At 39.7% G+C, this 16,225-nt stretch overlaps 1 protein-coding gene across 1 annotated transcript in view; it reads left to right on the forward strand.

The window, feature by feature from the left end:
* CUBN (cubilin) overlaps nucleotides 1-16,225 on the forward strand; it is a 278,146-nt gene that overhangs the window by 208,932 nt on the left and 52,989 nt on the right. The window contains exons 53-56 of the mRNA XM_086714844.1: nucleotides 291-516; nucleotides 2,002-2,189; nucleotides 8,719-8,875; nucleotides 11,405-11,554. Of these exons, the coding sequence (XP_086570970.1) occupies nucleotides 291-516; nucleotides 2,002-2,189; nucleotides 8,719-8,875; nucleotides 11,405-11,554 (721 nt within the window). The remainder of the gene's footprint in view (nucleotides 1-290; nucleotides 517-2,001; nucleotides 2,190-8,718; nucleotides 8,876-11,404; nucleotides 11,555-16,225) is intronic.

A 16,225-nucleotide genomic window follows, 5' to 3' on the forward strand; every position in this document is an offset into this window, starting at 1 on the left:
GAAGTCAGCCGCTCAACCGACTGAGCCACCCAGGCGCCCCTGCAATCACATTCTTGATGTGAGCGTCCAGCCCAGCCCACTGGACTGTGGCGCTCTCTCTAGTGACTGCGGTTCCAGGAGGAATACCTCCTCTCAAAATTTCCAGTAGAACCTCCAATAAGGAAAAAGAGAAGAGGGCAGGGGAGAATGAAATAAGAGACATAAACACAAAATTAGATAAATCAAAACAAAATAAAAAGGTCTGTGAACAACACAGAGTGCCTCATTCTTTCTTTTTTTCTCTCCTGCAGCTTACGTTTAGTGACTTTGATATCGAAGCCCATGCAACCTGCGCTTGGGACTCTGTAACCGTCAGGAATGGCGGTTCTCCTGGATCGCCCCTAATAGGACAATACTGTGGAAGTTCAAACCCCAGGACGATCCAGTCTGGTTCCAACCAGCTGGTGGTGATTTTTAACTCGGACCATTCGGTGCAAAATGGTGGATTTTATGCTACATGGAACACACAAACTTTAGGTAAAAGGAACATGCGTTTTTAATTGATCGGTTCTTAAAATTTATTAGCTAATTTAACAAGTATGCATTTTATGACTACTCTCTGCCAGACTGAACCCTGAATGTTTTACCCGTGTCATCTCATGTACAATCTCGTAAGGAAGACACAATATCAATACATATTTTTTCCATTTCGCATGGATAGAAACTGAGGGTAGGTGGGTTGATAATTTTTCCAGGTCGTGAAGCTAATAATTGGTAGAGTCAGGATTTGAATAAAGTCACTGGGGCCCAGAAACTTTGATCTTACCACTTCACCATGTTGCCTAAATGGGCAAAAGGGCATGGCATAACCAGAGAATCGAAAATAATAGAAAATATGTATTGGAATCACATGTAGTTTGGAATATTTGGAGCTTGGAGGCAGAAGGCTGGGTGGTAAGCTGAGGGCAGGAATCTAGGTGGTCCATATCACGAAGAGCCTTGTCTTCTCTGTTGTCCCGTGAGCAATGGGGAGCCATTGAAGAGTGTTGAGCAGCAAAGTGACAAGATTTGTGATTTAGAGTAAATGCTCTGTATGTGGCAAAATATAATAGATTTGATTTCAAAAGGGTAGTTTTTCTGTATGTAAAGTATGTACTTCATGGAAATTCCCAGAAAACATAAGAACTTGCACTGGATACTTTAGTCAGGATTACTTTAAAGCCTTGCAGCATCACACAGGGCAATTCTTTCTAGAAGAGTCAGAGTTATTATGAAAAGCTTTTTGTGGAATGAGTCAAACTTTATCTTATTAAATCTGTTGAAGTCATAGGGGAGTTTTAGATGCACCACTGGTTTTCCAAGGGTTTAAAAGCAAAAGATAACAGGGAATACTCTTTAACTTAACTTCATTTTGTTTGGAATTCATATTTTTTCTTTTGTCATCTCTTAAGGACATATTTTAATAGTATAAAATAATTATAGATTTTCTTTCTTTCAATCCATGTAATTTATTTTCATCCATTAATGTTTCAATATGAATGAAGCAGATTCCTTAATGGAAGAAATCTATCCTCCTGAAAATCATTTTCTCTAGTCCTGGATGTTAGAGTAAAATCATAAATGAGTGTAGACTTGTATTCTCATGTGTTCGCAGTAACAAAATACAGAACGTAGAATTGTTGCTACTCAAATACTATATAGCTTCAAGGGGAGTGAAAAATAGTGCTATTGTTTGAAAACAGAATAGAAATCTATCCTTTTTATGGCAAGGATTAGTGGTCTCGGGTGAGTTCAATAGAAATGTAACAAAACAGTAACAGCTGAAGCTTCCTCTGGATTCAGTGCCCCTTACACTTATGGGGAGTTCTTGTCGCATACCTGCCCTGAAGGCCAGTGACTCACAGGTAAGGAAAAATAGACTGAACTCTCACATTGAGAAATGTGTCTCCTCTGGAAGTTTTGGGCTACTAAAATTGTTATTTTCCTCTCAAATTAATGACTTCTTCCGTGACAATTTTTCAGGCTGTGGGGGAATATTTCATTCAGACAATGGTACAATCAGATCCCCTCACTGGCCTCAGAATTTTCCCGAGAACAGCAGATGTTCCTGGACAGTCATTACTCATGAAAGTAAGCAGTTGGAGATCAGCTTTGACAACAACTTCCTAATCCCCAGTGGTGACGGACAGTGTCAGAACAGCTTTGTGAAGGTGAGTGGGCTTGTTTATTTAATGGGAGCCGAACTGGTTTTGTGAACATAAACATTTAGACCAGAAATGATTCATTGCCTCTAGAAGTAAGAAAAAGACAATTCTGTTGCTTGGGTTTCTTGAATAAAAGCATGAAAAATCTCAATTATTCGGAGTTAAAATTTGAACCACAATACCCAACGTATTGTGACTTTTCATTTGCGAGTACATAGGCAAGTGACTTAACTAAGGACATTGTTTTCTGGCTTTATTAAATTCTTCTTGAGCGCTTGGGGTTCTTCCTTACCATGGAAACTAAAGAAAGAAGGCCAGGTTTTTTTTGCTATGTTCTTTCTTTCATTCGTTCATTCGTTCATTTTTGGTTTTGTTTTCTAATAGACCCTCCAGGACAAAACAAATGTAAGGCAACATTTAAAATGTGCTATAAAAATGACAGAAAGCTAGAGGTGTGGCTGGTGTCAGCCCCCACTGTGGGCTTCAAGAGCCCACAAGCTAAGAAGAACATGGGAGGCTCACCTAAAATGATGGCAGTGGGGCGGTCAGGAAGGCTCTCTTTTTCTAAAGTTACTGCTTTAGAAAAGCACTTTGGGTGGCACCGACCTCACTTCTCACTGATTTATAAATGTGATGACAGTGAGATAAATTCATTCCATCTGTGCTATTTTTCATATCATATGTTATATCTCTAAGAGACCTTTCTACCTGTTAATGGAATGGACATCGGCCTTAAGTTCACATTAGCCTAGACTTCATTCATGTCTCTTGCATTTACTAACTGCATGTTCTTCTGTGAGCTAATTACACATTTATCCTTAAATGACTCAACCTAAAAATAAAGAGAACAATTCGCCCTTTAGTGGGACTGTCTTAAGCATTAGTGGTAATATGATATAATAACACGAACAGTGCTAGGTACTTAGAATGTGAAACCACCTAATGAATAGCAGTGGCTTTTTACTGTTGGGTGTTATTATTTTACATCATCTTTCACATTATGTTTTATATCTACCTGATCCATGCTGTTTAAATAAAAATCCCATACTTTTATAAAATATGTCTACAATAAAACACATTTAATACAAGTTTTCCTAATTGCTTTTTTCATGGAACAAATGAACTGTCTCTCAGGGATTGAGTCAATAGCAAATGCATAGACATACATAAAGCCTTTCACATTCATCAGTTGTACAAATGGAATATGAAAAGTTATTTAGGCCCATTTCTCCTCTTTTTAAAAAATTTTTTAAATGTCTTATTGATTTTTGAGAGAGAGAGAGAGAGAGCGAGAGCAAGTTGGGGAGGGTCAGAGAGAGAGGGAGACAGAATCTGAAGCAGACTCCAGGCTCTGAGCTGTCAGCACAGAGCCCAACACGGGGCTGGAACTCATGAACCTCAAGATCATGACCTGAACTGAAGTTGGACACTTAACCGACTCAGCCACCCAGGTACCCCAGGCCATTTCTCCTCTGGACCAAACGGGAACCCCTCTGACCTCTGGCAAAGCCAACATAATTGGCAGGTGGAATCCACTGGGAGCCCTGCTCAAATTAAGTGGCCTGGGAAGCACTCTTTCCCTGCCAGGACTGAGCCTCCTGTTTCTGCCAGGAGACACTGAGCAGGGTGGGCAGAACCAGCAAGAAGGACCAGCTCCAGTGAGCGATCCTTAACCTCACACCTTATACAAAAATTAACTCAAAATTGACCACACGCTGAAATGTAAAGTACATGCTATGTGCTTTTAGGAAAAAAAATAACAGAAAATTTTGAGGACCTAGAGATAGATGAACATTTCTTAGATTAAACATCAAAGGAGTGATCCATAAAAAGAAAAATTAATAAATCTTACCTCATCAATTGGGACAGCTAGGTGGCTTAGTTAAGTGTTGACTTCAGCTCAGGTCACAATCTCACGGCTCATGGGTTTGAGCCCTGCATTGGGCTCTGTGCTGATAGCTCAGAGCCTGGAGCCTGCTTCGGATTCTGTGGCTCCCTCTCTCTCTCTCTCCCCCTCCTCCACTCGTGCTTGGTCTCTCTGTCTCTCAAAAATAAATAAACATTAAAATAAAACCTTAGCTCATCAAAATTAAAAATCTTTTGTTCTGTGAAAGCTTCTATGAAGAGGATGGACAGACAAGCCACAGACTGGGAGAAAAGACGTAGAAACCACCTATCTGGCAACAGAGTGCTATCTAGAATACATACAGAACAGTCAAGCCCAGCAGTAAAAATACAAAGAATCCAACTGGACTATGGGGGAAAGATTTGAACAGATATTTCACTACAGAGGATATACAGATGGTAAATAGACAATGGAAAGATGTCCAACATCACTAGCCATTAGGAAAAATGAGAATTAAAGCCCCAAGGAGATATTGCGACACACTTTTCAGAATGCCTGAAATAAAGAGTAGTCACAACACTGAATCCTGGCAAGGTGGTGGAGAAGCTGTCATCACTTACGCATTGCTAGCGGGAATGTAAAATGGTACAGCCACTCAGAAAATGGTTCAGCAGTTTCTTATAAAACTAAATATGCACTTGCTGTAAGATCCAGCAACTGCCCTCTTAGACATCTATCCCAGAGGAATGAAAACTGTGTTGACACAAAAACCTGTATACAAATGTTCATTTCAGCTTTATTTGTAATAGCCAAAAATTGAAATCACTGCACATGTCCTTCAACAGGTGAATGGCCAAGCTGTCACATACCTACCAGGGAATGCAAGTCCTCAGTAAAAGCAAACCAACCACTGACCCACTAACCATTTGGACAGATAACCATTGGGGCAGGTGAAAATAGCCAATACCCAAAGGTTACATACTCTTTTGTTCAATTTATATAACATTTTCAAAATAACAATACTTGAAAATGAACGACAGCCGTAGGTTAGAAAGATGTGGGTGTGGGAGCAAATTGTATATGATTATAAAAGGGCAACTCTAGGAACCCTTATGGTGTTGGGATTATTCATCATCTTGAATGTGTGGTACATAACTGAACACACACATAATTTACTTATACATGAGTATAAGTAAAATTGAGAAGTTGAGTAAGATCAGTGGACTGTATCAACATCAACATCCTGGTTATGATATTATACTCTAATTTTGCAAGATGTCAAGGTTGAGGGTCCCTGGGAAATGTGTACAAGAGATTTCTCTAGATCATAGCTTATAACTGCATGTGAATCTGTAAGTATCTTAATAGGCAATAATTTTGTTTAAGTTTATTTACTTTGAGAGAGATAGAGACAGTGGAGTGGGGGAGAGGCAGAGAGAGAGAGGGAGAGAAAGAGAACCCCAAGCAGCCTCCACGCTGCCCGCACAGAGCCCAATACAGGGCTCAAACTCACAAAACAGCGAGATCATGATCTGAGCTGAACCAAGAGTTGGACACTTACCTGACTGAACCACCCAGGCACCCCAGTAAGGAATATTTTTTTAAAAAAATTACTTGAATGATAAGATATCATGTACAGCCAGTTGGAATTATACAAACGTTAACAAAAGTCAGAAAGTTTTTGACTTAATGACAGCTCTGTGACATTCTGTAGATCCAATATGGTTTTGATGAGTCCTGAGTCATCTGGGTAATGAAATGAGCTCTTGACTGACAAGGCAGCAATGAATATTGAATAACTCTTTGCCATTATTATCATTACAACACTTACGTCCCTGGGCCAAAAGGTAGGATGTCAGATCCATAATTAATGGCTTCAGGAAAGTATAAGCCCTTGATCATTCTTGAAGTTCTTAATTAAAGCACTTGAGATTCTTTATAAAAAGTTTTATCTGTCACTTTGCCTTTTTAGTAATACTGTAAAAATAGTGCATGCAAATATCTCTCTCTCTCATTAAGTCATATTTATAATTTTTAAACATGTGAATAGAAAAGTTCTGTATACTATTTTCCTGGATAGTAAAGGGTCATCTTAAAGGATATATTACAGAAATTTGGAAGTGTGTGATTCTTTCCTGATGCTTTAAAAAATTTTTTTTAATGTTTATTTTTGAGAGAGAGGGAGAGGTGGGGGGAGAGAATGAGTGGGGGAGGGGAAGAGAGAGTAGGAGACACAGAATCTGAAGCAGGTTCCAGGCTCTGAGCCGTCAGCCCAGAGTCTGACATGGGGCTCAAACTCACAAACCGCAAGATCATGACCTGAGCTGAAGTCGGACGCTTAACTGACTGAGCCACCCAGGCACCCCCTCCTGATGCTTTTTTTGATTTTAGATATTTGGCAGAATATCTGTGCCTTTGTTGTTAGTAACTCCCATGACAGACACCTTCTATATCTGATAAATGGCAACATAATTTGACTTCAGTAATGTAATTAACAGCTGGATACCCAGTGTTTGAAAATCACTGGAAATAATATGGCTTTAAAGAACTGAGAAATAGTAAATCAGTGCTATGAATCAGTTTTACTTCATACCTCTTCCTATGGACTGATCTGTCCATAGAAATAATTTTTAATGGCTTGTTATTTCTTTGCTTTCTTTGAGGAATATTCCTGAAAGCAATATGTTCTAAATGAATAATTTCATTCATATAATTTGATATGAAGAAAATGTTGAATAGTCAAGTAAGACTAATCCAAACCCATTTACCTTCTTGGGCTAGATAATACTTAGTTGAGGGTGGGGATGGGGGTTGTCTCGTGCATTATAGGATGTTTACAGTTTCCCTGGCCCCTGGCCCCTGCCCCCTACTATGTGCCAGCCCCCACACCAAATGTTGCAATCAAAAATGCCCCCAGACACTGCCAAATGTCCCCTTGGGAGGGCACAGTTGCTCCTGGTTGAGCCTCATTCAACGAGGGGGAATCTTCCCTGGTTAAACGTGTTGAATGGTCTCTTTTCCCCATTAACATATAGTTATTACCTAATACCAATATTTTCCTTGAGTCACCCAACATTTTAGTTGCTGTGATCTCTTGCCTGAACGACTGCAGAATTCTCCTGGAGGAACTCCCAGTATTCTCTCTTTTCCTCCTATTTTCCACATTGTAATGATTTTCTAAATTTTTTTTAATGTTTACTTATTTTTGAGAGAGAGACAGAGACAGAGAGACAGAGCATGAGCAGGGGAGGGGCAGAGAGAGAGGGAGACACAGAATCCGAAGCAAGGTCCAGGCTCTGAGCTGTTAGTACAGAGCCCAGTGCAGGGCTTGAACTCACGAGCCGTGAGATCGTGACCTGAGCCGAAGTTGGAAGCTTAACTGACTGAACCATCCAGGCACCCTTCACATCATAATGATTTTCAAAAGTGTCCTAGAGCCTGTTTTCCACTGGCCCCTTGCCATTTTCAGGACCTTAGCCTGGAGGCTTGCAGGGACTCTGCAACCCTCCTCACTCCTCATTCAGTTTGCTCTCTGTTCCTTGAAATAGCCCCGCCCCTTCCTGTCACAGGTGCTTCTTCAGGCAGTGACACCCTCCCCAACCCAGGTGAAGCCCCCTGTTATATACTCTAGCTAGCTCCATGACAGCTCCTTTCACGTTGGAACTCTGCATTGGAAGTGATTCTATGGGGGCAGCTGGGTGGCTCAGTGAGTTAAGTGTCCAACCTCAGCTCAGGTGATGATCTCACGGTTAATGAGTTCGAGCCCTGTTTTGGGCTCTGTGCCAGTTTGGATGCTGAAGCCTGCTTCAGTGTTTCCCTCTCTCTACACCCCTACCCCGCTCGTGTTGTCTCTCTCTCTCTCTCTCTCTCTCTCAAAAATAAATAAACATTTAAAATTTTTTTAAAATGATTCTATGATTACTATTTTTCTCTGGTTAGGCTGGTTAGGATTGGCTCGATTTGGAATTTTGATGCTCACAATTTATTCCTCAGCAACGACTTTTCTCATGGGTTCAAATCTGAATTACTCCTTTTAAAGTGGCCAGACCAATGAAATGACAGCCTAAGTCCACTTGGGAGTTAGGAACCCAGTTTTCGGTAAATAGCATCTCGGGGCCGAATCTCACCCTTTCTTCAAAATGAACCTTAAAGGTGAACACTGCCAGGAAGTCTTCCATGATTTATTCCAGTTCATGATGATTACATGTATACTTGGAATTCATGTCCCTTTTCCTCAGGCTCTACAAATGTATTAATTTCCATGGGCTTCTTGGTACATGTTGTCTCCTTGCAGCCCACGGTCTGCCATCTACCCGGGACAAATGATAAGCCTCACAGTAGCACACATCACTGCTCTGTCTCCCTTGACACCTTATGATCTTAGCTAGATCAGGCCAATGAGGAGAAGGTAAGAAGAATATGAGTAATGGTTGATTTTTTTTTAGAAATCACTGCCTAGCTACATGAAAATGGTCAGTCTCTTTGTAAGGGTCAAGAACGGGATATCTCATTAAAAAGCAGCTTAAAAACACTATTCTCAAAAGAAAATATTACAGATTTGCATGTGTTTCATTTACTACCATGTTTAGGTCTATTACACCCCGGTTCTGTGAATTTTCCAGCCTAAGCACATTAGACTATCTACAGGGGAAAATTTCAAGCATTAAGTCGTGTCTATGGCTCTGCTAGGTGTGGGCAGGAACTGAGGAAATGGACAAAGCCCTGTTAGCCTCGAGCTGTGGCAGTGTGGCTCCCGGTTCCATCATGACACCAAGAAATGCATTCACAGCCGTGTTCCAGTCTCAGGAAGCCCCGGCTCAGGGCTTCTCTGCATCCTTTGTGAGCCGTAAGTAGCCCTAAAAGCCAAACCGGGTGGCCCTTCAAAGGGTGGGGCTGCCGTAGGCAGGCATGTGGGTGAGTGGGGGCTGAACCAGGGTTGGCTGGAACTGGGGGTTCAAAGGGGAGGGGGTGGGGGTGGGGTCGCCTGATCCTGATAGCACACTCTTCTTTCAAAAACCAGTGAGAGTTGGAGCTGAATTCAATGGGAGGCCAACTGAGAGATGACGGAGAGGGCTTGAGTGCCACCAGCCAATGTCTAAAAATGACCCTAAAACCCAGTGCGGGGCAGGAATTAGAGAAGCCCAGGAGGCTGGTAATTAGTAGACAATCGGTGTGCCTGGTGAGCGGCACCCTGGCCTCCATGGAAGTCACCCTGGGGCTTTTTGAACCCACTGAGTATTGGATGGTCGGGCCTCACTTGACCCACCGGAACTCACAATTTCTACCTGTGGAGACTTGCATGTTTTCACTCTCACCCAGATGATTCTCGAAGTCAGTAAACTTTGCATCACTTTCTTCAGGATTTTCCCTTCCTTCTGTGATGACTACTCACAGATCAGAGTAGTGACAAATGCAAAGGGTTTCAAGTCTGAGAAGCAGTGATGTGTGCCTGCTGGCTGCATTCAGAGGAGTAGCCACTAAACACAAACCACTGTTTCGGAACAAGTCTGATGAAAACAATTAGAGAGAGTGATGCAGTGAATAGGTATTTCAGACACGAAGGAGAGACAGTGTGGTGGAAAGAGAGGAAGGAAAGGCCGGCCCGGGCCTAATTCCGGGTCCTCCTTCGCTTGGTTCTTGTGCGTGTGTGTGTGAGTGCATGACTGTATGTTTCAATATCCGTTTAGAAGGATACTGATATTTTCATATGTGATAGGTCAGGGAGTGATGTGGATTAACTAGTTAGTGGTTATATGCAAACAAATGTCATTTTAGTGGTGCTGATGTGAAATGTTGGGGTCTGGGAGTGAACGGTCAAGAAAGAATTCTTGAGACATCTTCAGGGCGAAAACAGTGGTTTTATTAAAGCACAGAGACAGGACTTGTAGGCAGAAAGAACTGCACTGGGGTTGTGAGGACTGACTGATTATATAGTTTTAGGCTGGGAGGACGTTAGGGATAGCTGAGTCTCTAAGGAATTTGGAAGCAAGGTTTCCAGGACCTTGAGGGGCTAGATGTTGTTAGGATAAGGTCATTTACTACTGTCTAGTAAACCCTTAGTCATGAGACCCTTCAGATGTGTATCAGTGTGCCATACGTTTGCAGGATGATTGCTAACTTATATCTTGGGGAGGGTGGTTAGAAATACAGGAAGTTTCCAAAGAGGCTATATATATATATATATATATATATATATATATATATAATATTAATTATATATAATAAATATTATATTATAGTATTATTTTATATTATATTCTAAATATATACATATAAATATAAAATATATTTATTTATTTACTTATTTACTTATTTATTTATTTACTTATTTATTTATTTATTTTGAGAGAGAGAGGGAGAGGCAGAGAGAGAGGGAGAGAGAGAGAATCCCTGTGGATTGATGTGGGGTTTGAACTCATGAACTATGAGATCATGACCTCAACTGAAACAAAGAGTTGGACACTTAAGCTTAACCAACTGAGCCACCCAGACTCCCCCAAAGAGATTTTTATATGTTAAAGGAGACTTACAGGAGGTCGGGGCTAATATCAAGCTAAGGTTACCTTTTGCCCCTAGCAAAGTATTACCATTGAGGCAGATGAGTTCCTGGAGGAAGGTCACCCTGCCTGCCGTAAGTCCTTGTCAATGGGCTGCAAGTTGTAAGCAATTTTGACTTTTTTCTACATTTATTTTGCCTTTGTTTTCCACATCAGTAAGAGGATGGTTCTCTATTTCTGACACCAGGGAATCATCCATGTGAGAATTTGATAAGAATTGGCATTAGTAAATTCAACATTTTTAAAAGCAGGCATTGCTTTTGTGGCCAGATTACAATATTAATGAAAATAACATAGTTTTCTAATGTTATTATAAGATATTTTAAAACCATTAAATGGGGGCACCTGTCTAGCTCAAGTCAGTAGAACATTTTCCTTTTGATCTCAGGATCATGAGTTCAAGCCCTACATTGAACATGGAGCCTCCTTAAAAAACAACAAACAAACAAATGAACAAAACCATGTAAGTGTACAAATCACTTCATCTGTTTTATGTCTTTATCTACATGAACCATATTCGATCTTTGCCCAGTTATCCTTTCCATATTATCTTCAAATTAAGTGATCTGCAATGGATTTTTGGTAAAATGTCTACTACCTAGCCCCAAACTCTGCAGCATTTTCTAAAACACATAGAATGTACTCATTTTGGCTGCATATGTATTTTAAAAATCAGAGCCCCATCCCCTTAGTTATTGTTTCTTTCATTTGGAATATGTCAGGAAATATGTCTCTAGAGAACTTGAGTCTTTCCCTCACTGATAAGATCCTACACGTGAAAACAAATGTTCTGATTATGCCTTTTTCTTCCCACATAGGATGTGGAGGTAATTTCACCAACCCTTCAGGTTACATCCTTTCTCCAAACTACCCAAAGCACTATGACAACGACATGAATTGCACCTACATCATCAAGGCTGATCCTCTGTCCCTGGTCCTCCTGACTTTTGTGTCTTTCCACTTGGAAGGTAAGTTTATTCTTATGTAAATTACATTTAGATTCTTAATAAATGAATGAGTGATAAATAGAGCCAGAGGTGGTATAAATTCATCACTTGAAGGAAATGTTTAAAATGTTAGAGTATTTTGGGGGCACCTGGGTGGGTCAGTCAGTTGAGCATTCTACTCTTGATTTGGGCTCGGGTCAAGATCTCAGGATATGTGAGATCAAGCTCCGAATTGGTCTCTGCTGACAGTGTGGATTCTGCTTGAGATTCTCTCTCTCCCACTCTCTCTCCCTTCCCTGCTCGTGGGCATGTTCTCTGTCTCTCAGAATAAATAAACATTAAAAAAATAAAATGTTAGAGTATTTTTGATGTAAACATGATTAAAATTCCATTTGGTATTTTAAGACCATATGTACCATTCTATATATTCCATCCAGATATGAAAAAAGTAACATAAGAGCTTAAGAATGTAACAGAAGCATCATACGAATTGCTTAAAGAAAAAAAAAAGTCTTGAAAGGTAGCACATGTTAGTGATAGAGGTTTTGTTTTTTTTTAAGATTTTTTAAAGTTTATTCTTTACAAATTAACTTTCCATTTCTAAATTATAATTAGCCCGTAGATTTGTCACGCTACCTCTGCGTAACCCAAATTTCTTTCTGTTTGGGTTAGTCTCCCATGCCCATGAAAAGCTACAGTAAGCAAAATATGCTACAGTATTCAGCATTGAGGAAATTTATGTTTCATAAAGATAAGAATGACATGTCAGTACTGCTACATTGATAAATTATACAAAGCTTCTCTCACTTTATCCTTTTTCTATGACCTCCTTTTCCCACATCTCTACAGGTTGTAAATTTTGGCACATGTGTTTGCTAAAAAATGCCAAGTATGAATTGATGCCTGTCACTGTGAAAACGGAAAATGAAGTAAAATGTATCTTTTCAGCATTTGCTGGCACAACATCTCTGTAGTATAAAAATGTGTTCACAGTATGTGAAGTATTAGGGGAAGGTAAAACAGTGTATCTAAAATGATCCAATTTTATATTTAAAAATAACATAAGAGACCAAACAGATGAGCAAAGGGAAAGGGAAGGAAAAATAAGATAAAAATAGAGAGGATGGCAAACCGTAAGAGACTCTTAAATACAGAGAACAAACTGAGGGTTGCTGGAGGGGTGTTGGGTTGGGGGATGGGCTACATGGGTGATGGGCATTAAGGAGGGCACTTGTTGGGATGAGCACTGGGTATTGTATGTAAGTGACGAATCACTAAATTCTACTCCTGAAAAAAAAAATAAAAAAAATAGAAGTATTATAAGAGCAAAAATAATAATAACATGCGTAAGGCTATAAAGCAGTACTTTAAGAGTTTACCACTATGCATAGATTTATAGGTGATATGTATTTTCTTCATACCTTTTCTATTATTTTTATAATTGGGGAAAAGTTGTTCTAATAACAGGAGAAAAGCACGTGGCTTGGATTGTGCATTTGTTCTCATTAAATTACATAATCATAAAAATGTCATCTGCCAATATCATTTAGAATTAAAAAAGAGACGCTGGTAGATATACCATATACTATAGCCACAAAAACACTGCCAATGCCAATGGTATATGTTTTATGACAAAGGAACCCATACTGACCCCAAGCATCCTTGGGACCACTGGCCTGGGGTGGTGGGAGAGTGCACAGCATTTTAGAATGTATCCCGGGGCACCTGGGTGGCTCAGTCGGTTGGGCTTCTGACCTCGGCTCAGGTCCTGATCTCACAGTTCACAAGTTCAAGCCCCATTTCGGGCTCTGTGCTGACATCTCGGAGCCTGGAACCTACTTCGGGTTCTGTGTGTCCCTCTCTCTCTGCCCCTCCCCCACTCATGCTCTGTCTCTGTCTCTTTCTCTCTCAGAAATAAATAAAAATGAAAACAAAATTAGAATATGTCTCAATGCCACGTCAACCACGTACTAGTCAGGTGACTTTGTGCAAATTAACCTTTCTTTCTCAAACTCAATTTTTTTAAAATATAAAATAGTAGTTATGAAACTCAAATAATGCTTGTAGAAGCCTATTTTGTGAATTATAATATATCAGAGTGGCCACTGTTCTGTTATTTTTGCTGTTGCCACCATTCTGGCTCTCCAGATAGAACTTAACACGAGTTGCCTAGAACAGATACTTGTTTTTCTCAGATTAAGTTATTTGCTAACCCTCACCCCATTGAAAGGTTGATTTTCTTAATAAGATGATAGGCTTATGATAATGTCTTGTGACATTTCCAGTGTTGCAGGTACTCAGCATGTTTGAGTAATTTCCGGCTATAGATTAATTGAATTATGATGATTCCCAAAAAGGGCAACATTAATCAAATTTATCTTGTAATTAGATTCTTATCACTAACCATAGCAATGCTGACATTCACTGAATATCATTAACAAGCCAGATATTCATTAGCTACGGTAAAAATAACCTTCCACCTCTTCCAAAGTGAGCCTGAGGAATTCATGTTCATATGTTGTGATAAAACGGAAAGTTGTTCCCCTCAAAAAGCTGCAGGTTTATTTTTATTTTATTTTATTTTATTTTGTTTTGTTTTGTTTTGTTTTGTTTCGTTTCATTTCGTTTCGTTTCATGTTTTTTCAGGAGACTTAGCCTTTCTAGCTAGGCCAAAGGAACTGTTTCTGAAAGACTGTCCACATTTGTCTGAGCATTTCTGAGCCCAGCACATCAACAGAGCCCTGTTGACCTTGGCAGAGAGGAGGGTTCTAGATCTACTCTTTTGGTGGGTCATTAGCATAAAAGGTAGATCTGGCAAAAATAAGATGGGCTATCCCAGACTACAAAATACAACGGGGCCATATACTTGCATGTTGCATCTCCCAAACACTGACACTTGGAAGGCATTGTTAGGGAAGGTATTGCTGTTCGGGCTAGCATACTGATTACTCCACTGTACCCTGGTGCTTTCACCATCGGGAGACTGGAAACGTTCAGTGACCTACCTTCCACTACAGGAGGTTATGTGATCTTCTGTATTATATCATATATAATCTTCTATAATATATATTCTATATAATTACTGATGAAATATAAAAATTGCAGTGAAATCAATTAAAAGTCATGGGAAAAATTTCTGTTTGAGCATTTACAAGGCAACATTTTTTTTTTCCCTGAATGTCACCTCAAGATTGAAATGGCTCTTGGTATTCTTAACAGTGGTGTTAAAAGTTGTAAAATATAAAAAATGAAAACCAGGGGTGCCTGGGTGGCTCAGTTGCTTAAGTGTCTGACTTCAGCTCAGGTCGTGATCTCACGGTTCATGGGTTCAAGCCCCGCATCAGGCTCTGTGCTGACATCTTGGAGCCTGGAGCCTGCTTCACATTCTGTGTTTCCCTTTCTTTCTCTGCCCCTCCCCTGCTTCTGTTCTCTCTCTCTCTCTCTCAAAAATAAACATTCAAAAAATAAAATTTAAAAAATTTTAAAAAGGGGCACCTGGGTGACTCAGTTAGTTGAGCATCCAACTCTTGACTTTGGCTCAGCTCATGATCCCGGGATCATGGGATTGAGCCCTGTGTTGGGCCCCATGCTGAGTGTGGAGCCAGCTTGGGATTTTCTCTCTTTCTCCCCTCTACCTCTGCCTGTCTGCCTTGCTCACACTCTCGCTTACTCACGCTATCTCTTAAAAAAAAAAAAAAAGCTGTAAAATAGAAGAAAATTGACAAATTCAATATGTTTCTTTTGGTCAAAAAGGAAACACCAAAAACAGACAAAAGCTAACAGCAAACTGTAAGAGAAAACTGTCAATGTTTGTACTTATTTTGGAATCAGATGTTCTTAAATAAATATATATTTAATTTTCCCAAATATTGAACAGTCACAAAGTGTAGTTTTGTGTTTTCATTATTCATGTGCCCAAGGAGATGCCTCGACATTGGTGGGAAGATGACAGACCATTTATTTTTATTTTTATTGATTTATTTTCTACCTTATAGATGAGATACTATAGATGAGGTACCCTATGGCAAGTGAAGGCCTTCTATTTCTTGATTTTTTTATCATTAAAATCAATTATAACATTGATTCACCTTAGTGAGAATGAAAAGTTTAAAAATTTTAACTAAAAAATCCTAAATCTAGGCAAAATCTTTTTTCTTTTTTTTTGAAGTTTATTTATTTTGAGAGACAGAGAAAGCAAAGAAAGGGCAGAGGGAGGGAGAGAGAGAATCCCAGGCAGGCTCTGTGCTGTCAGTGCAGAGCCAGATGCAGGGCTCAAGCTCACGAACCACAAGAGCTTGACCTGAGCTGAAACCAAGAGTCAGATGCTTAACCGACTGAGCCAACTAGGCTCCCCTAGGCAAATTCTAAATTCAGTTTTTCTCAGATCAGTTGATAAGAACTAAATAATAGAGTAGCACAGAAATTGGAGACAAACAGAAAGGCAAATGTTTTGCTCACTCTCCTCTAAAGATGGCCTCAAAAGGCCCCAAGATTAGGGCTATATTCACAGAGTGGCCAGATGGTAAGTCCTTTGTAATATTTGGCTGAATTTTTAAAATTTACTGAGAGCTCCTGGTTTACAGGTCATACCTCATATAAGCTAAAAGAGAAAAGAAAAGAAAATTTAGTTTTAGATTTTTCCTTTTGCTCTTTTTCGCACAAAGAAGCCCAATGATTAGATTTTGTCAATTG

Source organism: Puma concolor, chromosome B4 (assembly GCF_028749965.1).
Source record: "Puma concolor isolate L17-30 chromosome B4, mPumCon1.1.hap2, whole genome shotgun sequence".
Classification (NCBI taxonomy): domain Eukaryota; kingdom Metazoa; phylum Chordata; class Mammalia; order Carnivora; family Felidae; genus Puma; species Puma concolor.